Consider the following 27,488-nt stretch of genomic DNA (forward strand, 5'->3'; position numbering starts at 1 on the left):
GTGACTGTGGTGGTGACCCAACTCTGGAGCAAGACAAGGTAAGGCTGTAGAAAGACACATTTTAATACTTTTTAAAAAAAAAATCAGGAGTACATGTGGCCTTGCCTTGGACCATGACGAGGCTGTGCCTCCCACGTGATGGGGATGAAGGGGCAGAGCCTGGCCATGGGCGTGGCAGGGCCCTGGGGAGGGAATGTTGAGCATGGTCGGTCCCAGAAGCCTCCAGTCAGCCAAAGGCTGGGTTAGGTAAGGGAAACAAAGTCAGCCAGGTACCTTGGGGTCCCTGGCAGCTGCCTGCCTCCCTAGAGAAGGCGCAGGATTCACCACAGACAAGGCAGCAATGGCGGCAGTCAGGGAGGGGAGGTGCCAGCAGCCAGGGGTCTGGGGACATTCTCTTCAGAGCCCTTGTGGAGGCTGGGCTATGGTCTGTGTGCACAGCTGGTGGTGGCAGTTGTGCCAGAGGAAACACCTCCATGTGCTCTGAGGCTGGGCAGTGGGGATGCGAGCTGGAGAGGGGTGGCTGGGAGCTCAGCACCTGGTGAGGAAGGCTGAGACATCTGGAGAGCAGGGCTGGGTCCTATTTTGAGGCTTGCTGGGTAGGGCAGCCCCTGGGAGCTCCAGCTGCCTCTGCCTGGGTACAGGCAGAGTTGACAGCAGGCTGGAAATTGTGAGGGGCTCCAGCTTCCCATGGGATAGCTAGTGTGTGCAAGGCAGGGGGCAGTGCCCCTGGGCCACCAGGAAAACCTGGAGTGGGGGCTGGGGCCCATCGCCAGCAACGGGCTGGGAAAGGATTAAAAACCAGGGGCAGGGAGTAGCCAGGGGTCTAGCCTCAGACCCACCCCACCCTATTAAGGCAGCAGGCCTCCTGGCAGCCAGCCTGGAGCTGGGTCCCATGGAGTCAGAACAGTGGGGCTGGGTGGGAGGGAATGGGAGAAGAGGGTCCTCCCTAAAGTTACAATTACCATCCCTGGAGGAGCAGGAGGAACGTTAGTGTTTCTGACAGCACCTTAGTGTTAGCCCCACGTGGAAGGGAGCCCTGCCGCCATTGCTATCCTGCTGGTGAGCCCCAGCGCCTGTGTAAACAGGGCCTCACCTGCCCAGAAGGTGAGCTACCCCCTGGCTGGCCCTTTGCAGCCCAGTAAGGCGCCAAGTGGAATGCAGAAGCCCTAGGCCGGATGGACGCCAGTCAGTATGGAGGGCAGATGGAACAGGAGTGTGGGCTTCACTGTGGCAGGGGCACAAGCACCTCCACGTAGCTGAGGGGGAAGAAGCCTGACTGGCCGTGCAGCATGCCCTCGTACCAGTTCTCGTCTATCTGGTTGGTGAGTGTGATGAGGTCGCCCTCGCGGAAGCCCAGCTCACCATCGTTCTCAGGCTCAAAGTCATACAGTGCCTTGCAGCTTGGCTGGTCCAGGGGTGCTGTGGGCATGGGGGGCAGGGGGTGGTGGCGTGAGGGGCGCCTGTGTGCACTAAGGTCAAGCTCCCCACAGTGCCCCTGCTTCAGCCCCTCCCTTACTGCTCTCTGGGTTGTTACAAGGAATAGGATGGGACTGAGCTTTGTAACAGTCACTGAAGCTGTTCTTGGAAGTGCTGGGAACACTCAGGATGACCTGAGCCCTTGTGCACATCATGTAGATAGCCTTAGGCCAGGCATATGCCCTGTTACTCATGGCAGCCCCTTGTGTGCAGAGAGGTGGGGGGTGGGGCATGGTGCGCCCAGGCTGTAGCTTGCTGAAGCGGGGAGAGAGACCCTGTGCCCTCAGAGACACTCACGCATGTTCCTGCTGGGGATCTGGACGGGCTTGTCCGAAGACCGGAAAGACGAGGAAGCTGCTTGTGAGCAAAACAGGGGAGCTGCATATGGCAGTGGGCCCAATGTCTGGCCCCCGGGGACCCGTTCTGCAGAGGGCTGGGCAAGGACCTCCTCCCCCCAGGTTCAGATGAAGCAATGGGCTCTTGAGACTGAAGCCAGCCCCAGTTCCCACTCCACACTGTCCCGCCCATCACCTGTGATCTTGGGTGCCGAGGTGCAGGGCAGGCCCCCGTTGGACTGTTCAGGCTCTCCCAAGTCAAAGGGCTCCCGGGGTCTGGGCTTGTACTCCCGCCTCGGACGTGAGGAGGCATCCCGCACTCTGCCAGGGGGTTGAGTACCATGAGCAGCCAGTACACCACCACGCTGAGGCTGGGGACCAACCCTCCATCCTGCTGATCAGGACACTGCCTAGGACCTAGTCTGGTGTGGGGCAGGGCCTACTATAGGTGCATTACACTTGGTGATCCTGGGACACTGGTGGGTCTCCTAGCCTCTGCCACCTTAAGAGGTCACTCAACCTCTGTCCTCCAGCACACCCCATGTACTGTGAAGGCCCTCAGCAGCCCGGAGAACAGGTGACCAACAGGCCCAACTCAGTCTGACCGTGAGAATCCACTAAGGGCTGAGGACAAGCAGGGAGGAGGAGGGAGGGGACAGAAAGGAGGCTCCTGGGGCCAGTGCTTGGGGATGACCTCAGGCTCAGACTTAGCCTCTCTGCCCTCTTGTCCCTCTCCTTGAGGGACAGGACAAGCCCAATAAGGCCCTGCTCCTCCTGGGATCCCCGAACACTTGCAATCCAGGCAACTCCAGATAGAGGGCAGGGCTGATGCTCTGCAGGGTGCCACACCAGGGCTGGCCTGATAGGCCAGATGCACTGTCCACTTCCACACTCTGGAGGCCCTAGTAGCTGCTCGAGTGTGGGCCATGGACTGACGGATCTTAAATGTACCTTCAAGGGTTTAGTTTTTAGAAGCACATCTTCCTTATTACTCACTACAGGCTGTAACTGCAAGAACTAAGTAACTGCCGTTCTAATGGCAATTGGGTAACGGAGGGAACAGGGCAGGGCGGCTCACCTGCGCTTCAGCTTGCTGGCCAGCTCCTCGAGGATCTGCACGGCCTGCCGGTGGTAGTCCAGCTGTGCATCCACCAGGGCCGAGAGCTGGCTCACCTGCTCAATCTACAGGAGCAGAAGGGCTGAGAGCCACGCCCCAGCTGCCCTTGTGCCCTGGAGGCCCAGAGGCTCGGGGTGTACCCAGCCATCCCCATTCCTGAGCAGTGGCCAGGGATGCCCTCAGGCACCCCAGCTGCCCTGCAGCCACCCAGTTCCTCTGCCCAGTGCCCAGGATGTGGTAGCACTAATGCCTCACGCACATCGGTCTCCAGGAGGTTATGCATGCTGGTCTCTGCCACCTCCTTGGACTCCTCGAACTTCTCCAGGGCCTGGCGCAGCTCCTCGTCGGGGATCTTGCCCTGCCTCTTCTTCTTGTAGTCGAAATCCAGGCGGCGGCCCTCCAGCTTCTTTAGATGGTGCTGTGGGCAGGTGCCAGGGCAGTGTCACTGGGCAGCACCGGGATGCCATGACCAGCTGTCCCTGCACTGTTGGGCTGAGGGATGGGGGATGGGACTGCAGTGGGACAGCACCTGGATCTCCTTCAGGTCCTTGTCACACAGGTTCTGCAGCGGGTCAATGAAATTCTGTTTGACCTCTATGTCCAGGGAGTCCTTCACCTCAGCCAGGCGCTTCATGGACTCCCCAGCATCCAGCAGGGCGTCACCTGCAGGAGGGGAGGCTGTCGTGGGTGGGGCCTTCCCTGTGGAACCAAGGCCTCCTCACTCCTAATGGCCCCTGCACTCCATAGCAGAACACCTGGCAGCTAGAATTTGGAAGGACCATCCTCCCAGTGTCCTTCCCAACATTGTGCTTTGGGTGGGTACCCCACTACTGTCCTGTCTGTCCTGTTCCTCATCCCCACACAGGGCAGGTTGTTGGCCCAGTGTGCCCAGCATTGTAAGCAGAGGAGACTACATGCATTGGACATGCTGAGTCCTACAGTGTCCTCCAGGCCCCCAGCCCTACATGATGCATAGCTCTCACCAAAGTTGGACTCGCCACCCAGCTCCTTGCCATGGCGGATCATGCACTCGCCCAGTAGCCCCTCCGACTGCGGGTAACCGGGGTTCTTCACCTGGCCCCGGATCTTGGACACTGTGTTGAGCATTGTCAGCTTGGCCCGTGAGGCTGCAACGGGACAAGTCAGGTTGGCTCTGTGAGCCTCTTTCACGTGGTCCCCCCATTCTAGTACTAGGGCCTAGTACCCCTGTTGCCCATGTGGGTTCCCAGTGGTCACAAGGAACAGGCAGCATGCAGCAGAGTAGAACCTCCTTGTGACCAAGGTCCTTGTTTTTCCTAGAGAGGATGGCAGAAGCCAGTGGTCAGAGGCAGTCTTGGATGGGTACAGCAGGCCCTCAACTGCTGCTCCTCCCTGTCCCTGCCACCTGCCTCCATTGCATGCTGTGGTTTTGCTGCCCATTTGCTGCCGTGCCCCTAGCCTAGGCCAACAGATGGCCCCACTGCCCTCTGGTACCAAGAGTTGGGGAAAGGTGTTCTTCTGTGCTAGGTGGGACTGCTAATGCGTAGTGACTGGAGGCTGGGATGAGGGATACATCAGTGGAGAGTAAAGCCAACAGAGAGGAAGTGGAGTTGCTGGCTCAGGTGCAAAGCCAGTGCTGGACCACAAGACCAGCCTTTGGACTTCTGGATCTAGCCAGGCCTGCAGCCCACATCATAGGCACCACAGTTCTGTCAGCCCACACATTCCCTTTCATGCTCCAGTAACTGGAAGATTCCTGGGTGGCCCAGGAGACCTGCAGGGTTAGGGCAGACCCCAGCAGCAGGCTGACACCCCTACCTGGGTTGGGCTGCAGGTACTCAATGGTTCTGACCAGCACTTCTGTCACTGCCTTGCTGGTGACGTCCACCTTCTGTGAAGAGGTAGTGTGTGGTGTGGGCTACAGCCAGTAGGCACCAAGGCCAAACGGGCAGAGGCCCCAACCCTCCAGCCTGCCTGGGCTGTCATGGGGATGGGGTGGGGGCACTTGATGAGGTCCTAGCCCCAGGACTCTCACTGAGCAGTGTTGACGATCACACAGAGCTTGCTGTCCTCACCTTCTCCATCTCTTTAAAGTCATCATCCAGCTTGGTCCCCTCAGCACCTCCGACCTTCTCGCTAACCAGCTGTAAGACAAAAGAAGGGAAAGCCTGTGAGGCCCAGCGGAAGAGGAGGAGAGGGGCCACCTTCTGGGCCTCACAGGACACTTTCTGGGCATGTCTGCTGCCGGAAGGGATGTTCAACACAGCAGCAACAGCTGAGTGAGACCTAGAGGGCCCAGGTGACACTGGACAATGCCACACTACAGCCCAAGCTCACATGCTTCCCTGTGAGGACAGGCCTGTGGGGTGTGGTGGGCCTCACCCACTGCAGACCCCCAGTGTGGGCAACACAACCCAGAAGACACATGGGAGGCACCTTTGCAGACACCCTGTGGATGACCATGGGGGATGGCCCCACCTTCTGAAATGTTGCCAGGCAACTTTCTTAAAAACCAAAACCGCTGATACTTTAGCAGTGACTATGACAGGAATGTGAGGAGAGCCAGGACGCAGAGTCACTTTTGCACCCTCTAGTCAGGTACCTGGGATGTGAAAATGCCCAGCAGCTGCAGGAGCAGCCTTGAGATGGGGTGGATGCACAGGAGCCAGAGCAACCCTAAGGCTGGTCTACATGGCACGGAATGTGGAACTGGCCTCCTGGAAATCTGAGGATTCCAGGGAGTATGGCAGAGCCCCCAGAGTTCCAGCACGGCCATCCAAGCATATGAATCATGCATGCCTAAGCACCTCAGCACCTCCAGAGGGGCAGGCACTGAGGACTGCTTTAGACATGGGGCACACCCTTTCCAAGTCCCTGACAGTGGGCAAGTCTCAGGCAAGCTCAAAGAAAAGGTTGGGGACAAGTCTGGGCCACCCTGACTGCTGACCCTCCTCTTAACAGAGGCCAACTAGAGGAAGCACGGCCAGCAACCAAGGCCAGACACACCCACACAGGCCCTATTCCAGGAAGTGGAGCAAACAAAAACATCTGCCTGGGTTGCAATGGGTCTGGTACTTGGCCCAGCAGTGGGGACAGAGAGGCCTTCTCTGAGATTGCCTGCCACCCCCTGTGCATGAAGGGTTGCACTGCAGCTGGGGTCAAAGGGCTGAGGAGGAGCGCAGCATGCCAGCAGGCTGAGCTGGCTGGAAATGATGAAGTGTATCCAGCCTTGGGCTGTGGATAGGCTCACTGGCCCTGACTTTCCCTGCCACAAGATCTGGCCTCTCCAAGAAGGAGTCTTGGAGCCTGTGTGGCCCCACACTTCCCAGGAGCACCCTCTGGCTCTGAGCATACAGGAGCCCCAGGACTGATAGGGTATGGGAACTGCTTTGTACCAGTTGAAAAAGCCTGCTTGTTGCAGGACTTATCAGAGCCTTTCTGAGTGTCGGGATTCTTCCCAGGATTTGGGTTGGAGTAGAGTAGAGTGCAAGACTGTTCCACCTGATGTGAAGGCTCTGAGAGGGAGGGCCTTCTGAGACCCCTGGCTCTGGTGCCCGCAGCGCGTTTGGCCATGTTCTCTATGGCTCTCTATGGGCAACTAAAAGGATGCGTGCCATGACTGAAATAATCAGACACTGAATGCCTTAGGTCTAACCATGTTGACTATGTGACCGGGCACCCTGGGTCTGAGTGGCACCTACTAGTGTCCCGACTGAGCTGTGGCAAGATGTGGGCAGGGGCTCTGCCAGTCTCCTTGTGGCACCCCCTGTGCTGCTCTGTGGAAGCCCAGCAATGCAGTCTGGCTCCACACACAGGTTGGGACAGTGAGGGCCTCACAGGGCCCGACAACAGCTCAGGAGGAAATGACAGAAAGGAAGCGGGAAGGCTGCATAGGCACCCTGCATTGGCAGCATCCTCAAAGTCCACCGGGGCCTGACAACCTGTGAGACCACAGCACCCTGCTCCTCACACTCTGCAAAGGCAGCCTTCTCCAGCCTGCTGCGGCCACTCCTCTCAAGAAGACTGCTTCCGGGTGGCTCTCAACTTGGCTATGCCTCTGCCTCTGAGCCTCTTACAAATCCCCTTGTATACACCCACTGGGAGACTGGGGAGAGGCAGGAAGGAAGGGGTGGGGGCCCTGTGGTCACCTGGGCTGTGCACAGCTGTTTGACCCTTCATGAGCAGGGACATGACTTCCCTGCTCTAACGAAGGAGGAGAAGACCCCAGCCTCCTGAGGTGTTTCTGGGGCGTCTACTTTGCTTCATGGGATGGTTTCACTTCTTTTAGTTAGGTACAACAGGAAGTCCTCACAGCCAGGACGCCTGATGTGGGACAGGCTCTTCTGGTAAATGGAGAGAAGTGAAGCTAGTGGGGTGCAAAACCACAACCTCTGTGAGGAGTGCACCTGGGCAGAGTGGCCTGCTCAGGGCAGTGCAGGACAAACAAGCAGCAGCAAGGACACACCAGGGTCCTCTTATGGGTCCCATGACTCTTGGCCTCAGCCCTGCCCGCACTTCACCTGAAGACCTGGGACTCAGCCTTCCCAAGTCCCCCAACAGTGCCTTCCCAACCTTTATGTTCCTCTGGCTACCCTGTAGGCTATTCCTCTCAGGCACTCAGTAGGCTGTGCCCTGACTCTGTCCAGCTGGGCCTGTTCCTCAGGCCAGGCACAGGTGAGGTACACTGATGGAGAAGTCCCTTCTCCCTATGACCACAGGCTGGGGACTGGAACAGATGGACAAAGGGAGGGCAAGGCAAACAGGAAAATGGGAGAAGCAAAGATGCACTTTGTGGATGCCAACCACAGCCCCCGTAGCAAAGGAGAGATGGTGCTCACACTCGAGTGGGAGCTCCTGCGGGCACCTGACCTGCAGTGTCCATAGCAGAGTGGGAGGGCCACACATGGTTAAAGGAAGTGCCTCTGGCCAGTGGGGGTGCTGCCTTGGAGGTCCTCCAGGACAGTCTCAGACTCGGCAGCAGCAATGAGGCCTAGCTGCTGAGCCCACCCTGGTAAATACGTCTCGCTGGCATCCTCCCCTCAGGAGTGGAAACCGAGGACCAAACTGTGGCACCTCCCTCCAAAGGACACTCCACCATCCTGAGTGTAACCTGGGGTCCTGACAGGGCTAGCATGAGGAACCTTCTCTGCAGCTTCTTCTGGGTCAGTGAGGGTGGGTGGGTGGGGTTGACTGTACCTACACTCCTGCAGGACCCACCTAGAGCCCTAGCAGTGGAGTCTGGGCCAGCACATGAACCTAGAGGGCTGCCACTGTGAAAACTGTGCCCATGCCCTTGGTCCACTGTGGGGACAAACACAGGGCAAGCTCCAAGAGGGAATAAACTCTAACCCTCTGCCCGCAGCCTGTCCACCAGCCATGGCTACTGAGCCTCCCAGGTTGCTGTGCCTTGTCCTGTCCTCAAGCACAGGGAGACGAGGGCACCAGTGGGAACCAGGGCTGAGAAGGGGCTGTGGAAGAGGCCTTGGTCCTCGCATTTTCATGACACTACCTTCTGACCTTTAGGACATCAATGCAGCAGTTGTGGGTGGCTGTGCACGCTCCACTCTCACACCCCCACCTGAGCCCACTCACTTGTGATCTTCCTGGCACGGACTCTGTTTACTGTTTTGTCACCTGTGAATCAGGCACCTGGGAAGTAAGCAAGCCTGATAAGGAGATGATTCTTTATCCCAGAGCACATGACTCCCAGCACACAGTTGGCCTGTAAGTAATAATAAAGGCTGGGGTGTGGTTCTGAATAGAGCACTTGCCTTGGCTTCCATTACCAGCACCACAACTGCATGACTGTAATTCCAGTAACTTGGGAGGTGAAGACAAAAGGATCTTGGCCCGAGGCCAGCCCAGTCAAAATGTTAGCAAGACCCTATCTCAAAGAACAAGTTGGGCATCGTGGTACATACATATAATCCCAGCTATGTAGGCAACAGAAGTAGGATTCTGATTTGAGACTGGCTGGGGAAAAGTGCAAGACCCTATCTGAAAAATGGTAGAGGGCCTGCCTAGCAAGCAGCCCTGAGTTCAAACCCCAGTACTGTGCACACACACACACACACACACACACACACACAAAAGCCAGAACAACAAAATCCAGAAGAAGACTAAATGGAGAAGGTGGCTTTCTTTTAAAGACTGACAATGTTCAGAGGGCTAATCCTCTAACTATGCACAGAAGGAACCAACACTGCACAGGGGAGAAAAAGGAGGGGTGCTGGAGAAACTCATGGATCATATCTCAGAGATACCCTGACTCAGGGAGGTGACTGACTACACAGGAGACAGTGAGGAAAAGCCAGGCAGAGTCCGTGTTTTCTCTGGGGGGATGGAGTGCAAACAGCAGCTCTGGCAGGCCCTAGGGAATAATTCCAATCCTGCTCCGTCTGGCTATGATCAATGGAAATCCTGATCACTTAATCACTTTGGCAAGGAAAATAAGTGGGCTAAACTGAGGGCTTGGTGGCCTGGGGACCCAGGGGGCACAGGGTTCAGAGGAAAGCACACAGAGGATGGGGGAGAGTGGGACAGCCAACAGCTCAAGATGACCTGTCTACAGGTTGGGAGGGAAAGGATGGGACATACTCTCATCCTGCCCTCACTGGCAACTTCTACCTACCTGATGGCTCCACAATGGTACCGTCCACTCCCCGCCACACAACAGCCCCATGCTCCTCTCAAGCCATCTTCTGTAGAGCCCTCAAAACGAGAAACATACATGTCTGTCCTCCTTGCCCAGAGCACCTGGACAAGGTCCAGGACAAAGGTGGCTCACGGGCACGGGCTGATCAGCTAGACAGAGCGGGCACGTCCACCCAGGGCTGGGAGAACACCAAGGGGTAAGAGAGTGAAGCACACAGCTGGGCAGAGGTCTGAGCACTCTGGCACTTTAGCAACTGCCAGCAAGAGACTGACATCCACCTCACGGACACCTGCAGCAGCAGGCCAGCACCCAGCTGACCATAATGGAATGTTCACGGGATGTCATGAGCCCCTGGCCTGGCCCTGAGGCCACCCGTGTCCCTCAAGGAAGGGAAGAACATGAGGCAGAACAACCACACAGGTCTCATTGAGGGCCTAGGAAGGTGAGGAAAGAGGCCCTGGCCAGGATGGGCACTGTTGGAGCTGTCTGCACTAGACTCACAGGGAAGACACAGTCCCGGCAGAACTCAGTCAGGCAGGAGAGATACAGGATAGAGACAGGCAAGGCACAGAACAAAAGCACCACCCATGGCTCACCAAGCGTCAGGCACCACATGGCCCTCTGCATTTCTATCATCCACCTGTCACACCTGCTTGATGATGTCAGGCAAAGGAGGCTCATGCTTGTAATCCTAGCTAATTGGGAGGATGAGATCAGGAGGATCATGGTTCAAGAGACCCCCATCTCCAAAATAATCAGAGCAAAATGGATGGAAGGTATGGCTTACGTAGTAGGCCAACTGTTTTGCAAGTGTAAAGCCCTGAGTTCAAACCCCGGCCCCACCAAATAAATAAAAATGAACACCTGCTTGATGAAAACACAGGAGCATACCCCACTGAACAGAGGGGGAGACAAAAGCAGAAGAACTCAAAGGCCCCAAGTCTGTAGCTGGGGAAACTGTGTGGCTGCACATGGATAGTTTTCTTTTTTTTCTTCTTCTTATTCATTTATTCACATGTGCATATACTGTTTGGGTCATTTCTCCCCTCTGCCCCCATCCCCACCCAGCATGGATAGTTTTGACACCGTGCCTGTGCTTGGGGACTGTAGTGATGGACTGGGGTGAACTGGGCCTTGCAGGAGAGCATGATAGGAGGGGAACAGGCCACCAGCTGGCCAGGTGTGGGGCAGAACAGAGCATGGAGCTGAGGGAGGCAGCAAGAGGTAGCTAAGAATGTCCTAGGCAGAGTGGAGAAGCCCCGGAACTGGGGTGGAGGGAGTGGGAGGGGAGGACTGGAGGACAGACCCATTTCTAGATCCTGCCCGGCAGCCACCCCTCCCTGCTGGCCAGCATCTGGAGAGCCACAGCCAACCCATATAAGCTGCCTCCCACAGTTTCCATTACAGTCTCTGCCCCTTCCTCCCCAGCAGAGTCCCAGAAATGGTTCACCCAAAGCCTGCTCTGCTGCTCACTGGCATGCTCAGTCTATCCCTGCTTGAGCTCCAACTCCTGACTCAGGAACACTGGCGAGGACATCGCAGGAGGCACTGAGCAGCACAGTAGACTCTCCAGAAGTGAGCCAATCACTGCTGAGATGGGGCCCTACAAGAGCTCTGCCAAACCAGGACCTTTCAGTTCCTACAAGTCACCAGGACAATGTCCAGAGATCCTTCCTTGTATGCAGCTAGTATATGAGATGCCTGCCTAGAGGGGCAGCACTGATGCCAGGCAGCTCTGAGTATCCCTGTGAGGGACAAGCAGGAGGGTGGCTGGCCACTGCCATGCAGAGGATCTGGACACAGAGCCTCAGGGTTTCTGAGGTGAAGGTCAGGAAGGGGTCTAGAGAGGACTGAAGTCTCATCCTAAAGAGGGTCAGGCCAGAAGCTGGGCGAGGCAGGACTGCGAGGCCAGCCCTGATACATCACAGGCCCTTGTAAATATTTGGGCGCTGACTGATGGCATGAGCCACCACCCCGTTTTGTGATCAAAGGAGAGAAATGTCCTGCCAAGGCGGAGGTTCCTTAGCCATGTGCTGACCTCCACGGCGCCCCAGCCAGCCAGGCTCGGATTTCCTCCCCTTCTGTCCACTAGAGCTCCAGTGTGTGAAAGCAGCAGCGATGTAGACCATGAATCAGGAAAATGCTTCGAAACTGTTTCCCATGGGAACCCCTAACCAGATCAGGCCCCAAGGGACTTACACCCTCCTCCTCTTCACAGCACGTCAATGTTTATGCAGGAACGGAGCTCTGGTAGTGCAGACAGGCAGAAGGCAGCCACGGCATCCTTTTAGCCTAAGGGACAGCCCCTAGGCCTGGCTGGTGGCTGAGATACAGGCTCTGCATCTGAACTGGATGAGCTCTGCAGCTTGCTCACTTGTAGGGGCCCTGGAGAGCCTGGCATGGAGGTCTTAGTCAGGCTTGACCTCCTGCAGTCTAAACCTTCCCAAGTGTCATTAGCCACTGCAGGACAGCTACTTGGTGGGTCTCAGGCAGTCTGAGCTCCTCACACCTGAGGCTGGAAGAACTCGCCTTTGTTGACAGTTGATAAGACCTGGGCCTGGCACCACAGGAAGCAGTGCTCACAAAGGCCAGAGGCCCCAGAGGCCTGTTTTGTTCCTACTCAGCCATTTCCCAGGACCCCAGCACAGCCTCCTCCAGCCTTCTTTCCTTAGGCTCCAACCCTGCCCCTTTATCCACACACAGCCCTCGGGACCTCTTCAGGTCTCACCTGCTTCAAACCTGAGCACTCTCCTCTGTCCATCAGTTCTGCTTCTGGTAAATTCCTGTGTGGTTCTTGGAGGCCTGGGCTCCAAGGGTTACCTGTTATTACATCTCTTCAGCCTTTTCTAAGCCTGCATCCCCGTCTGTCTCCAGGGCCTGGTGCATGGAGACCAGTGGGTCTGGTTTCTGCTTTTGCTAGCACATCTTCTTGTGGGTTCAGTGGATGGCCTGACAGCCCAGTGATCCACGTGGAACTCACCCTCAGATGCAGACACCCCTCACTGTCCCAGGCTCCCACAGCACTTGGCATAGAGGGACACCCACAAACACTGCTCTGTGACAGAGTGAACAGCTGGCCAGGCCCAGGCCTCTTCCTTGCTGCTCATAGGAGGGGGTGCCGGGATTGGGAGGACTCAAGAGGTGGGTGGAAGTGGGTTGAGGTGTGGGAGTATACCAGGCTGTTGAAGGTGATGGCCCGGCAGATGTGGGTGTAGCAAGGGCCCTGTCTGGCTGGTTTAGTTCCAGCAGAGAGATGGCTAGGTGCCAGCCTCAGCTCCTGCTCCTCCCTCAGGGGTGACCCAGCAGTGGGGTGATGAGGCCACCCAGCCTGCCTGATTCAGTTTCTTGTGGTGGTGGAGGGCGAGGCAGGCTGAGTGTCCCAGTCCATGTGGGGCCACAGGCAGGAATCACTCACAGCTGGCTGTCACCCTCCTCACACTGTGGGGCAGAGGTGTGGCATCAGCAGTCCGTGGCTCTGGGTCTTAGCTCTGGGGCTCTTGTGGGGACCCCACATCCTCATCTACAACATGAGAGCATTGGTGGAAGTCCAGCTCTAATGCTTGGCAGTCCTGGGACTTCCACTGAAACTAACAAGTTTGCCCAAGAAAGCAGAAGCACTACACCAACCGCTCCTTCCGGTCCCACCCAGCCAGGTCCCCATTGATCTCAGGGATCTAGGGGAAGGAGAGCCTGCAAGGCTAGGAGGCCTCCCCCTCCTTCCAGGTCAGACTGAAGATCAGGATCCTTCCCACCATAGAGGAAGGGTCCTGCCCAAAGTGGGGCTGCATCCTAGGCCCCCAGGAGCAGGTGATCAGAATGGCCTGTCTGTTCTGGACACCAGACCAAGGAGCCTGAGCTGGCAGGCAGGTGCCTGTCCCACCATTCCTGTACTTTGGGGACACAGGGTGGGCACAGGCTGACAGAGCTGACCAGGCAGGTCTCGATGGCCCAGCCCTCAGTTGTGAAGAGCCCAATCCTAATATCCACTGCAGAAGCTGACACAATGTTCAAGACACATCGCACACCAAGACCAGTTACAGCCCTCTACACACCAAGGGTGCCTGGCTTGGGAGCCGTTGGCACTGAAAGGAGGCCTAACTCTCCCAGTGCCCACCAGTCCTACACAACATGCAGCCAGGCAAGTGAAGGACAAAGTACCCAAGCCCCAGGAGGAATCTCAGATGCAGACAGGGTGGGCACAGGGTTCCCCCTTGCCTCCTCTCAGGAGAAGCAGAGGATGGCTGGGCCAGACTCAGCCATGGAGACACTCGCCCTTGGCCTTGCAGAGGGATTTTACCCAAAGCCTGAGGTTCACTGGCTGGTAGAGACACCTCTCCCAGGAACAGACTGCATCTGGAACTCTGCAGTGTGAAGTGTCCAGAGAGAAATCAGCCTGGTACATTTAGCTCATCTTGGGGGTGAGCCAGAAGGACTGTGTCACATGATGGTAAACTCCACGTCATACGAAACTTGTAAAAAGAAAAACCCAAGCCACAAACAAATGGGCCATAAATCCCGAGTCCTTGCGGGGCATTCGCAGTGTGAACCCCAGTGGGCTGACTAGGGGAGCCACTTCAAGGGCTGCAGCTCGCTCACTCAGGGGCCACCAAGTACATGCAAGGAATGATGAAGTGTTTCTAAGAAGAGGTCTTTCATCTCTGCAGGGCTGACGCAGAAGACAGCCCTTCAGGAAGAGCCTAGAAATAGGGCTTGGCCAGTCTGTGAGGGGACAGACCCACTTAGTCTGAGAAAAATGCCAAACAAGTTCTCATGAAACCCTGGGAACGGACCAAGAGGCGAGAGTGTGAGTTCCAAAGAGGGGCCATGTGCTCCCCCATCATGAATGAAAAGCCAGAACGCCACTCTAAAGCTCAGAGCCCCAGCTCCCACCCCTCCTGAAACACAGGTGTTAGGACCACACCTTGGGCACAGAGGAGGAAACCAGCAGTGTCACTCCTGGCACCTGCACACCCTTTTTTTTTTTTTTTTTAATTCATATGTGCATACAAGGCTTGGGTCATTTCTCCCCCCTCCCCCCACCCCCGTCCTCTGCTAAGCAGCATTGTCCTCACCCTTGGAGATGGGGCCAGGTGTGACCACTCCCAGGATGCTGAGACTATGGCGTGTGCACGGGAGAGTCTGTGGGCCACAAGTGGGGTGTCTCGCCAGCAGCTGCAGTGCAAATGCACAGCACACACAGAACACGTGTTGGCCGGAGTGTCAGTTTTTGCAGAAGAAAAGCAGCCTTACCTTCTTGTCTTCTCCCCAGCACTCCATGGCAGAGGGTCTCTGCTGCTTCTCATGGGCTAACAGCAATAAGAACATTCAAATCTGTCCCACTTGACATCACAGTCTATTAGCCAGGGCTCCTCTGGCCACAGAGCAGCCGTGGCTCCCTGGAGGGACCAGCCCACAGATACAGGCTGCCTGGCCCCGTGAGGTAAGCATGCGACAGCACAGGCCAGCACAGCTCTGGCCTTTCCCCTGATCTAGAGAGGTGCCTGGGTGGGAAACAGGTCATACTAGAGACTGCTCCCTCCTTCCTTGCTTCTTCCTATATCCAAATTCCAGCTGTCCTCCCAAGCCCGCATCCTGCGTGAGTCATCCCTGGTGCCCTTCTCACACAGAGGATGCCACCTCTCCCCACGGCCACTTTTCATTACCCTATTTCAATCACAGCCACCAGCATGCACATCTGAGCCTCTCCTGAGCTGACTAACTATGACTGACCCAACAGGCTAACAGGCAGTGTCAAAGTCAGTTGGACAAATCTACCCTTTCCAGGTCATGCATGGTCTTTCAACCAGTATTTGTTATTTTTCTGTGGCAGGTGCAGAAGAGAAAGAATGATGAGTAACGCAAACATCACTTTTAGACACTGGGAGAAGCGTGTGCACACTCTGAGGGCAGGGATCAAAGATTCAGGAAGGGAGGCCCTATGTTGGCTTTGAAGAAGAAAGGGGGCATGATGAGGAAAGAAAGGCAGAAAAAAGGGATGGGGAGGGGTGTGCCAATCAGGGCTGCTTGGACAGAGCCTGGAACAGGATGTGAGGGGTCTGTGCTGAAGACATGTGGGTCAGTGTGATCATCTACCAGAGTACTTGGCAAAGCTTCAGGGCTCCTCCATGGAAAGAGCCCTGCCATCTAGTTTCTGGGTCACAGGGTTCCACAGGCATAGCATTTTCTGCACAAACCTGAACATGCAAGCCAGTTTCAACATTCAAATTCAACAGTGCTGCCTGACACGTTTCTGTAAGTCCAAAAGTCACCACGGAGGGACGCCACGGCCCTGAGGCCAGAGTACCCCTAAAACAATGAGGCAGTGACTCGGCCCTAACCCTCCTGATGTCAGCCATTAAATGGGAGGTGAGAGCTACTGGAGACCCTCCACACACACTGCTATTGGGATCTGCAGCATGCCCACAAAGGCCTATGTATTAATAAAGGCTTGGTCCTCAGCTTGGCACTATTAAGAGATGGGGCCCAGTGGGAGTAAAGTCCCCAGGCCACTGATGGTGGGACCTGGAAGGGGATGATGGGTCCCCAGCCCCTTCTGTTTTTTGCTTCCTGGTTCATGAGGCAAATGGTTTTGCTCTGACACACACACCTGCCATGATGTGCTGCCTCACCACAGACCCAAACCAACAGGGCCAAATGACCATGGACTAGAACCTTCAAAACTGTGAACCAAGATAAACCTTTCCTCTTTATAAGGTGATTATCTCAGGCATTTTGTTACTGTGACCATCACTCTTACAGGAAGTACAGGATTAAGCTCCTGTGAGTTTCTGGTCACGTTTTCATCAAGCGATCAATACACACAGCCTTGTTCTGTGTGTTTGTTTTACAAACATCTTGGATTCACTCACACTGAACTCACAGCCAACAAAATCACCAACCAAACCCAAAGAAATGTGAAAAGTGTGGCATTAAACAGACTGCAAAAAAGATGGGCATTCAGGAGTGGGTTGTGGCTCAGTGGTGAGGGCTTACCCAGCATGCACAAGGCCCTGGCTCCGTCACAAGCACTGCAGAAGAGAAAAAGGACACTTTTTCACAGTCCAAGAGCTAGGACAAGAAGACACATCCTTTCACCCCAGCATGTAGGTCACTAACTTTTTGCCACTCTGCATACATACTGATTTGAGGTTAAAGATAAGTTTCTGAGAGCAGGTGCATTTATAAATGCTGAGCCCAAGTGTATGGAGTATGGACATCTGCAGGAGCTAGAGACATCCCTTGGGAGGGGACACAAGTTGGGGGCGTTCTGTGATCCCAATTTCCCAGGGGAGAGCAAACTAAAAGAAAATACAGGTTCTTCAGGAACTTCACACCAGTGAGGAATACTGGACATCGGTCAAAACTGAGGTCTTTAGTGTGTGGACAGTGGTGTGGGCATTCTCGTTTCATCTAGGTCTGGTTTTACACAGACCAGAGTTGACCCTGTACCTGGGGAGCACCCCCCTCCCCAAAAGCTGGCCATGGCCCTCCAGGACAAACAGCACACAGGCTGCTGAAATATCACACTTCACACGTGCTCAAACACTCGACACAGCCAGCTCTGGGCCAAAGGTTTAGGTCACGTGAGTCTAAGAGCTTTTTTTTTTTTTCCAAGACTAGGACTGCTAAGGGCCTATATGGTTACACAAAGCAAGGCAGGGCTCTCAGACAGTCCCTCAGACACGTGCCCAAGGGGACAGTCACAAGACTGCTCACCACCCACTGGTGAACAAGTGAAAGCTTAGAGATACCCTGCATGTTGCTGGCAAGAGAAAGGCAGATATTCGGTGGTATAATAGCTGGAGGGAAAGTCACAGAGCTATGGAAATGAGCTGGATTGGAGTGTATCAGTGTGATCAAAGCTCACAAACAACATTCAGCCTTTAAAAAAGCAAGGTTCAAATGCCTAGCCAAGGACATGGCACCATTCATGAGGTGCAGACTTACGACACAGCACCACCTACTTTGTGACAATCCCATGTGCTCATGGTGATGGCAGGAGGTAGGGCTCTCCTGTCCTGGCTTTGCTGCTTGTGGTTCATTTAAGCTGTGTGGTGGGTACCCAATTAACGATCTTAGATCTCTCTTGATGTCACCTTATGATACAAACTCAGCCTTTGTGGCACAGGCCTCAGTCAGCAGAGAGGAAGTTCCCCCACACCCCCCAAGGAGGCTGACACTCCCCAGGCTCTTCTGAACTACACAGACCCCAGGGCTTTCCTTGGGAGCCACCCACCCTTCTGCAGTGTGCCTGAGCAGGCCTGAGAGGCCACTTCAGGAAGCCTGACCACCCAAAATGTGCTCAGCTGCCCTGGTGTGTGCTGGGGAAGAAGCCAGAAGGGATGGAGGCTTCCCAGAGGGCCTGGGAAAAACTGGTCTTAAGGCCTTGCAACTGTGAAATAAAAATGACATTTGTCCATCTACCACCCACCCAGACAGCACTCGTCCCCACCAACACCATGATAGCTCAGACTCCTGGGTGTGAGAGGACCTGGGCTTGACTGGGGTGAGCAGGGTTTTTGGTATTTTATTTCTTTGGTGGTACTGGGGTTTGATTTCACGGCTTTGTACTTGCAAGACAGGTGCTCTATTGCTTGAGCCATGCTTCCAGCCCCCACCCCACCCCCGTTCCCTAATTTGTCTAAAATGATAGCAATGTGTTTCACCCTTAAAGAAAAACATGCTGTGCACAAGGCTGGTCACAGTGGGTCAGGGATGGAGAAATCCCACCCGACTCCCTGCACTGGCCTTGTGGGCCAGGACGGCCTGGTGTCTGATAAGCAGAGACCTGGGGCTGTCTAACACCTGTCATGTGCCTCAGGCAGCCAGGCAGGGTAAGGAAGCCCTTGGGTTATAAACCCCCATGGCAAGCCTGGGGTCCTTCCCTGGAACTTCCTGGGAACAAGAGTCTTTACTCACTGCAGGCCCAACCCCCCTCAAATAACAGAAAACCCAGCAGACTGCTCTGCTTAAAGAGAGCAGCACTGGACTGGGGTTTACAGAGGAAGCTACTGAAATTATTGCCCTGGTGGTATAGTCTGCAGTCTGAGGATCCTCCAAGAATACCTAAGTGATGACATCACTTACTGTCATGCTTTCCCCAAGGTCCCCAGGACCTGGTCATCACCAAGTCCACAGGACTTCACTCACTAGGGAATAAAGGAGATGTGGATTATGTAGGACCCTGTGCCTCACAGTGTGGGAGGTGACGGGGACAAGGCCCAAAAAATACACAGTGAGAACATCATTCCCTTGGCAGTTCTTTTGGAGCTACTTCTGGCCAAGAGAAAGTTTGGGTGGGTGCTATAGCAATTTGGACAGCCCTAACCAGGAGGACAGACTTCAGGTGCCAGGGTGAGTAGCCAATGTTATGCTGCCACTACACTTGTTGTTCCACTTGTCAGTGTTTTGTTTTGTTTGTTTGCGGTACTGGGGTTTGAACTCAGGGTTTACACCTTGAGCCACTCCATCAACCCTTTTTTGTGATGGATTTTCTCAAGATAGAGTCTTGCCAACTATTTGCCTAAGCTGGCTTCAAACCACAATCATCCTGATCTCTGCCCGGGAGTAGCTGGGATTACAGGCGTGGACCACCAGTGCCCAACTCCTACTTGCCATTGTTGTTGATGGTAAGACTACTTCCTTTTATTTATCAATGCTGAGGATGGGAACCCAGGGACTCATGCCTGCTGGGCAGGTGCTCCACCACTGAGCACTCCAGCAAGACCCCTCTAAAGACTGATTTAATAAGTAATAAGTGAGCTTATTACAAAGGAGAAAAATCCAATAACATCCTATATTCGAGTTACAATGTAGGCAGCAGGCCTACTTGGTGCAACAGGTTGTGAGAATAAGGTCAGTGAGTCAGGGTCATGGGGCATGGGAGTGTCACGTGTGAATGCTAAGATAGGGATGCAGATTTGGAAGGCAGGTACAGAGAAGGTGGTGGATGCCAAGGAGACAGGAGGCCCAGGGACAGGATGGGAGGTCCACAGAGAGAATCCGGTGGACAGGAAAGAGGCACCCATAGAGAGAAGCAAAGAGTCAAATAGCACCCTGGTATGGCCACCTGTGAGGAGCCAGCTGAGACCAAGTCAAAGACAGGGAAGTGGAAGCCAGGCCAACTGGACCTGGGGAGCAGGTTTCTGGAGGCCAGGGAGTGGTCCAGTTTGGGGAAAACCTGGATGGGGGAAACTACCATTTCTAAGCAGGCCAACCCGGCTGGACAGCCTGGGTGTGTTTGGACTGGGTCCCTTTCAAGGAGGAAACATCCAGCTCTGCATCCCAGGGCTCTGTGGACTCTAAGTTTCAGACACCGAAGTCCAGGTGCAGGTGGCTCTTGGCTGCAGTGCCTGGAGGGCTTGAGGCACATCCTAAGCCAAAGGGAACAATCTCTGAGCTATTTTTCTTTTTTAAACCAGTTAGACCTGTTCCCAACCAAGTTCTCAAAGGTCCTGACAGTCACCCAATTCCCTGGGGAAGCCAGGCCAGGAGACAGGGCTGTTGCTAAGCAGCCTCAGGGACACTGGGGGCGGCCTTGCTGAGCAACATCTTCTCCCACTCTGAGTAAACCTTCTTGCCAGTCCCTTCCTTTTTCTTGAAACAGGGTCTCACTATGCAACCCTGTTTGGCTTGAAGCTGCTCATCTCCTGCCTTAGCCTACTGCGAATTGGGGTTACAGGTGTGCACCACCACGCCCGGCTTGTCAGTGCCTTTCTGATGAGTCTGTCAGTATGTCATGGGGCTGGCACATTGCATGTGAGGCCTGGCATGTGGCAAGAGGGTGGGAGGCCATGGGGCCAGCTGCTAGAGAGTGGAGGACTCACTCCAAGCAGTGGTCCGGAAAGATACTGAGGATGAAGGAAGATGAAGACAGGGAAAATGGGAAGAGGAGAGCATGGGGCTGAGGTGGGGAGGTAAGAGGCACAAGAGGAGGCAGAGCACCTGAAGCACCCTGGGCAGCACCCAGGCAGAGTAAGGAGACTAGTTTGACTTGTGCACACCACCACACAGCAAGCACGAGAGTATGCTGCACTAGGGCAAGGGCTGCAGGTTCTTGAATGTCAGGGGAGAGCTTGGACTGCACGCCAGTAACACTGGAGGGACATTCTTCTCATGTTCCTCTGGGGCATGCTCTTGCAAGGCCTTTACAGTGCCATTTGCCCCTCTAGTCAATATTTGCTGAGTCCCCAGGTCAGGCCAAAGGACCAAGTTCAATCCAGGTACAGCACACAGCTTATAGTTTAGTGATTTTAAGTCACTGGAATAATCACCACCCACATCAACCTGGAACTCTGGGCCAGGATCTCACCACTCAGAGTCCAGGGGCAAAGGCAGAAGGTATAGGCAAGAATCAGCCACTTGCCTTACACTCCTTGCTGGGCGTCTGTATGATGTTCCGTATCTGCAATCTGCAGCGCTGCAGGGAGCCTGCACACCAGACACCAGCACACTGGGGGTTTACCCTGTAGCCAGGTATGGAAACAAACCGCCGCGCCTGGGAGTCCATACCAGGGAGCCCTTTCCCAAGCAGCTGAGTCAGGGCCGGAGAGGAAACGCCGACTGTTTTCCTGTCTCCTTGGGAAGTCTCTGGGTGGCCCCCCACAATGGGACCAGTCAGCAGGTTTTCTAGGAGCTGAGCGGAAAAGGAGGAGGAAGCTGTGGGGCCTGAAGACCACATAACAGGGAAGAGGAGCGAGCAGAAAGCACCCCAAATGCAGTGCTGGGGAAAGCGCCTGCCAAACCTAGTCTGCCATGGAGAAGAGAGAGGGAGGAAGGGGAGGGAGAAACGACCAGCTGCTGCGGAAGCCTACATATTCCTCCCTCCAGCTTTCCAGGGACACTTTGAAAATGGACCAGAAAAGTGGCCTGACACTTTAGCAGGCACATTAAAAAGTCATTAGGCTGCAGCTTGGGGCATAGAGGATTCCCCCCACCCCCAAGGAACACAGAGGACAACTTTCCCTTCCTCCTTCCGTGCCTGCCGGCCGCAGCCTGGGACATACACAGTTGGGGAAGCTGGCAGCAAGCTCCAAAGTGAAAATCAAGTTTCCCAGATCAGCTCCCTTTCAGAGTACTGGCAAATGCAGAAAAGGACAAGGGCTAAGGCAGGAATGAAGATACAACTATGTCCCCGAGGTCAAAGGACACAATACACACATCCAGAGGCCAAGGCAGTACAGGTCAGGCCTATCCAGCCCAGATCTGAAAGGTTGTCCTCTGAAGAATGAAGTGGATCGATGTGCATGACAACTGACAGGGAAAATGGAAGTGTAGGCCCCAGATGCACTCTGCTCCAGCGGTGGCTAGCCCAACAAAAGTCTGACGAAGAGGTGGAGGGTGGCAAATGATATTATTTTCTCAGGGGTCTTGCTGGGTCTGGGGTCTCAAAAATGTGACAGCTTGAGCTGGCTGAGTGGCTCAAGAGGTAAGGGTGCCTGCCTAGCAAGCGTGAAGTTCTGAGTTCAAACCCCAGTGCCACCAAAAAACAACAAAAACCTCCACAAAAAATGTGATAGCCCCCAATTTCTAAAACAGAACAGGTAGCTATTGTGACCCCCTCACCTTGCAGGCCGTGATGAGTGGCACATAGGCTATAATTAAGCACGGCAGGGCTTGGCACTAACACACCCAGATAAGCAGGGTGATCAGCTCCCACAGAGCTCCAACTGGTCTTCAGAGAACACAGGATTCTGAGTCACAGGCAGACTTTTGGCTTTTGCTGTACATGGCCTAATGTACAGCAGTCACACGTGGCAGAAATCAGAATGGGGCAAGGGGTGTAGCTCAGCTATGGAGCAATTGCCTAGCACATGCAAGATCCTAGGCTCCTTCCTAACACCACAAAAGAAGAGAAATGAAAAGAGAAGGAAAAGTAGCACTTGCTGCCCTGAGTTTGATCCCTAGCAAAAGAAGGAAGGAAGGAAAGATGAATGAGGAGAGCGGGAGGGAGAGAGGGAGAGAGGGGGAGAGTAGGAAGGAGGGAGGGAGGGAGAGAATGAGGAAGGGAGGGAAGGAGGGAAAGAGGAAGGAAGGGTAAGTGAGGTACCAGTGGCTCATGTCTACAATCCTAGCTACTCAGAAAGCAGAGATCACGAGGACTGTGGTTTGAAGCCAGCCCAGGCTTCAAGTTCTCAAGACCCTATCTTGAAAAACCCATCACAAAAAAGAGCTGGTGGAATGGCTCAAGGTGTAGGCTCTGAGTTCGAATCCCAGCACCGACACAGGAAAGAGAAAAAAAAAAAAGTGAAAAGGCAGTCAGAGCAAGCTACACTGGGGACATTCTAAGACAGCAGCCACATGCCCCTCCTGCCTTTCTCATAGGTGAAGGCCCAGGGCACCCAGTATGCAGCCCTCTCCTTACCCCATGCCTGTCACAGGAGAGGCTTCTCAGGCACAGACCCTAAGTCTAGGGAAGCAACCAACATACTTCAAAGCTACAAGAGAGGGGCTAGGGTGTGACTCAGTGGTAGAGCTTGCCTAGCATGTGAGAGGCCCTGGGTTCCATCCCTAGCACCACCAAAAAGTAAGTCATGGGATGTGGCTGTTATGAATTTTCCTCCTACCTCAAGCTAACCAGTTTTTCCTTTCGAATTCTCTCCCTCCTCCAGGCAAGAAAAAAAAAAAAAAGAAAAAAAGAGAAAGGTCAGACCAGCATTCCAGGCAGTTGCCTGTGCTATCCCTAGTTACACTCTGCAATCTCCACACCACCCTGCCACAAGAACAATCAGGAAACCAGACAGCAGCTCAGGCTGGAAGTCACATCACCCAAACACACCACACTGAGAAGTCAACTGAGCCTGCATCCTGCTGTGGGCTTTTCTCATCTGTATCTGTAGACTTTCTCAGTGCCTCAGAAATGCTCTCAGAACCCCAATTCTACATGGGCACGAACAAATACCCAGGAGTGGGTGACAAGGCCAAGAGCCAAGGGACCTTGTATCACTCACCTCTGCATTGATCTGATGTTCCTACCCCGTAAAAAGTAAAACCACGCAAACTTCCGGTTTGAGGCCCTTGCCCAAGTGATTCTGAAAGCCACCTGACAGGCTTTGCCAGGCAATGTGCTACCTGTCACTGCCCACTCTTAAGAGGCTCCAGACTTTGAGTCAGTATCAGCGCCTCACCTGCTGGCTTCTGTTGATCAATTCAGAAACCATACTGGCAGGCAGGGATTCCCAAGTCCGATAGGCACTGCTGATATCAAGGGTCGCTTGGTGGGGGGAGACTGTGGGTGTTCAGGACCCTCTCCACCACTGTCTCAGACACGTCAGATGCAGGAGCAGGAAAGGGCCAGGGGAGATGAGAAGAGATCAGTAATTCGAAAATACCAGGTCTTGAAAATACCAGGCTCCAAAAGACACGGGGCAGGGGCCACAGACTTGGGTGAGGGTCTGGATGAGTTTCATGTGCATGTCCACCCATGTGTACCTGGCCAGCTATGGTCTGAAAACAAGGAACACCAGGCACCTTCCCTAAGAAGGGCTTACCATTAACAGTGAGCTCTGTAGCTCACCTTTGGGGCCAGGTAGCTCTTGGGGTAGGAAGTCTGCTGTGTGCAAGGGAGGGGGCTGAGCATATCCCCAACCTCAACCTACTACCTACTAGATCCCAGCAGCAACCCACCAGCCTGTGACAACCAAGAATAGTCTCAGACATTGTCAATGTCCCCTAAAGGGAAGACTGGCACTAGGTGAGACCCACTGTCCAATAGGAGGAAAAGTGCCCCCATTTATTTCTCAGGCCTTATCAGTGATGCCAGCTGAGACTTCTGGTTTACAGTGAGCTGCCTGGTCATGGTGTCTTACTTTTCCTTTTTTTGCTTTTGTTTGTCTTCTGAGACAGGGTCTCACTATGCAGCCCAGGCTATCTTGGGAAGTCTTTTTTCTTTTTTTTTTTTTATTTTCGTGGTACTGGGGTTTGAATTACCCATACTTGCTAGGCAAGCGTTCTACCACTTGACCCACTTTGCCAACCCTTTTTTGTATCGGGTAGTTTTGAGACAGGGTCTCAAACTATTTTCCCAGGCAGACTTCGAACTTGGATTCTTCTAATCTCTTCTTTCCAAGCAGTTAGGATTACAGGTATGAGTTACCAGCACCCAGCTTCTGTCCTAGAACTCTTGATCCTCCTGCCTCAGCCTTGACTGCTGGGCTTAGAAGAGGTTTCTCATTTCAATAAGCAACTGTGTTCTGAGGGTTCTGGCGAGGACCAAGGATGCATCACTGAAAAGAAGAGACACAGCACACACAAAGACAGACAGACACAGTCAGATGAACAAGTGAGAGCTGGAGAGCTGTGGAAACTCTGGCAGAAGATGATGGAACACAGCCAGGGTGATTCCTGACAGCACAGCTCATCACACAGTTGACTGGAAGGCAGTGACCATTATAGTCATTCTTTGGGACAGGGCCTTGGAATATGGTAACAGTAAACTGATCCTACACCAGCTTATACTGGGCTGCACTTTCCAGGTTTCCAGGTGCGCTTCACAGATCTAACCATAGGCCCAGACACAGAAAGGTTCTGGTGGCTGGCCCGAAAGGCTGACCAGGTTCCTTTGGCAAAGTGTCTGCTAGGGATCATGTGGGCCACCAGTGGGCTCTGATAGCTGGAGGTGGAGGTGGGGGCCTCCAGAGACCTCTTCATGAGGGAACCATATGGTACAGGAGACATCTGTCCTGCAGAAGGGACCTCCTGCCTTCAGGATAAGGCCTAACCCACTTAATTCCATCCTGCCGGGGCAAAGCAGCATTTTACAGTGATCCTCAAATTCCTCTGGATTAAATCACTCTTTCCCCCAGGGTTTAGCATCACCTGCTGTCTAGATAGACCCCAAATATCTATCCTTAGACAATTACTAGGGTCATTACCTTTTGTCCCTCTGGGGCAAAAGACACCAGCTGCTTGTTACTGGGAACTCATTTCTCTTTCCTCTCACTGGGCCCCTTCCAAATCATGGTAAGAGCCTTGCTTGCTAGCATGGCGAAACAATTCCTAAGACTGTTGCTCATCACTCTGTAGAATCTATCTGCACAAACTCCACATCCAAATCCTTACCTACAATGCACAGGCCAATAAGAATCAAGGTATCTGGGGCTTCTTGGAACTGAAATTATAAACTAAATTGTAGTTGGCTGCAGTGGCTCATGCCTGTAATCCACACTACTTTGGGAGTTGGCCATCCGGGGCATAAAGGTTCCAACTCAACAAAAAAGTTGATCATGGTGGTGCACACCTGTGGTTCCAACTATGCAGGAGGGAGATCTAAGTAGCAGGATCACAGTCCAGGTCAGCCCGGGGGAGGGAGGCGCGGTGCTCAAGACCTTATCTGAAAAATAACTAAAGCCAAAAAGGGCTGGAGGTGTGGCTCAAGAGGAAGAGCACCTGCTTAGCAAGCACAGGCCCTGAGTTCAAACCCCAATACTGCCCCCAAAAAACTTGCAAACAACAACAAAAAAAATTGTTCAGTGGATCCACAGCTTTCCCCAGATTTATAAGCAGCAGGTCGTGGACTTCCCTAAAGCTCTCTTTGTCCCATGTAAAATGCACTAGTCTTGGATTTAGCATTCCACTTCTGGGAATTTTTCCTATAAAACCACCCCACCTGTGAGCAGTGATATTCACTGGCTCTTCACTGTGGTGTTGTTTGTAGCAGAAAGTTAGGTAAACAATCTCAACATCAAAGATCCAACCCCACAAGGTGGCCTCTACCTGCTATTCAGCTATTGGGAACTTGAGGCAGGAGCATCAGTTGAGCACAGGAATTCGTGGCCAATCTGGGCAACAGAGCACTTGTCTCAAAAACAAAAACAAAAAAAACCAAGAAACTCTTAAGAGTTTGCTCCAGTGCAGAAGTTCTGAGCATGGTGGTGGCCTGTCTTTCCAGCACTTGGAAGGCTAAGGTGGGAGGATTACTTAAACCCGGGAGAGTTCAAGGCCAGGAAGGCTACTCCACAGCCACAGTACCCAGGACGCCCAACCTAGAGAACAATCCATTCCCAAATGTCAACAGAGCAACGGTGGGGAATTCCAACTCCAGCTGTGACTTCCAACACACATTTAAGGAAAACACACACACACAGTACACAGAATCACCTCCAATACGCTATCACACCGTGCGCCTGTGCTTTTAAAGGAAAGGCATACAGATTTTTAAAAGGAAAGGGACGTGAGTCGGCGACAGTCCCTGTCTCTAGGGATGGGGCTCCATGCCTCAAGGATGGGGAGAGAAAACTGACTTTTAACTACCCTTTCAACTTTGTACCGTATCCATCGAGAGGATTTTGAAAACAATTGCTCCAGACGCAGGTTTTCCTCCCCCTGGGCTGGATGGCCAGGGACCTGAGTCGACAACCTCGGAACTGCTTCTGCCCCTTCTCGTCCCCCACCCCGCCCTTAAAGGGAGGGACGGAGGGGGTAGAGGGACCACGTCCCTGGCCAGCCCCTAGGGCACCTCTCCTCCTCCCAGGGGCTCTGTGCACCCTTCCCGGGCAGACTGGAGCCCCCAGGTCCTGGGCCACCTCGCAGATCCCCGTCTGTCTTCGATTGTCCCCCACCCGGCAGGGACACGCGCCAACGCCGCCATGTCGGTCCTGTGGGTCCTGTTCCCGAGCCAGGGCCGGGCCCGACTCCCCACTCCGGACAGCATGGGCTCCCCCCGCCTCAGCCTCCGCTCCCTCACCTGGCTCGCCTTGTAGAACTGCTTCTTCAGCCCCGCCACCGACATGCTGCCTCCCGCCGTTGGGCCTCTCGCCCGGACCGAGCGAACCGCCAGTCCCGTGCAAGCCACAGGCTCCCGGGAGTCGCCGACCGCCCTCGCGCCTCAACTGCCCCAGTCAGCGCCGCCTCCGCCACCCGCTCGCCAGCTAAGCTCCCACCCCGGCGCCGCCTCACCCGCTCGCGCGCCCGCGCGGCCAGGATATTA

At 54.3% G+C, this 27,488-nt stretch overlaps 1 protein-coding gene across 2 annotated transcripts; it reads right to left on the reverse strand.

The window, feature by feature from the left end:
- Nucleotides 1-42: 42 nt before the first annotated feature.
- On the reverse strand, nt 43-27,478 carry Sh3gl1 (SH3 domain containing GRB2 like 1, endophilin A2). Of its 2 annotated transcripts, none has more exons than XM_020165881.2 (10): nt 27,246-27,478; nt 4,983-5,051; nt 4,726-4,798; nt 3,912-4,055; nt 3,458-3,591; nt 3,188-3,346; nt 2,890-2,993; nt 2,008-2,132; nt 1,774-1,830; nt 43-1,419 (listed from the first exon to the last, which is right to left on the reverse strand). In XM_020165881.2, exons 1-10 carry the CDS (start codon nt 27,288-27,290, stop codon nt 1,223-1,225), a joined length of 1,107 nt encoding a protein of 368 aa, XP_020021470.1. In that variant the 5' UTR covers nt 27,291-27,478; the 3' UTR covers nt 43-1,222. The 2 variants fall into 2 exon arrangements, with proteins under 2 accessions (XP_020021470.1, XP_073910462.1); XM_074054361.1 differs by lacking the exon at nt 27,246-27,478 and adding an exon at nt 14,813-15,067.
- Between the last annotated feature and the right edge of the window lie 10 nt (nt 27,479-27,488).

The sequence above is a fragment of the Castor canadensis genome, chromosome 14 (genome assembly GCF_047511655.1).
Source record: "Castor canadensis chromosome 14, mCasCan1.hap1v2, whole genome shotgun sequence".
NCBI classification, from domain to species: Eukaryota; Metazoa; Chordata; class Mammalia; order Rodentia; family Castoridae; genus Castor; species Castor canadensis.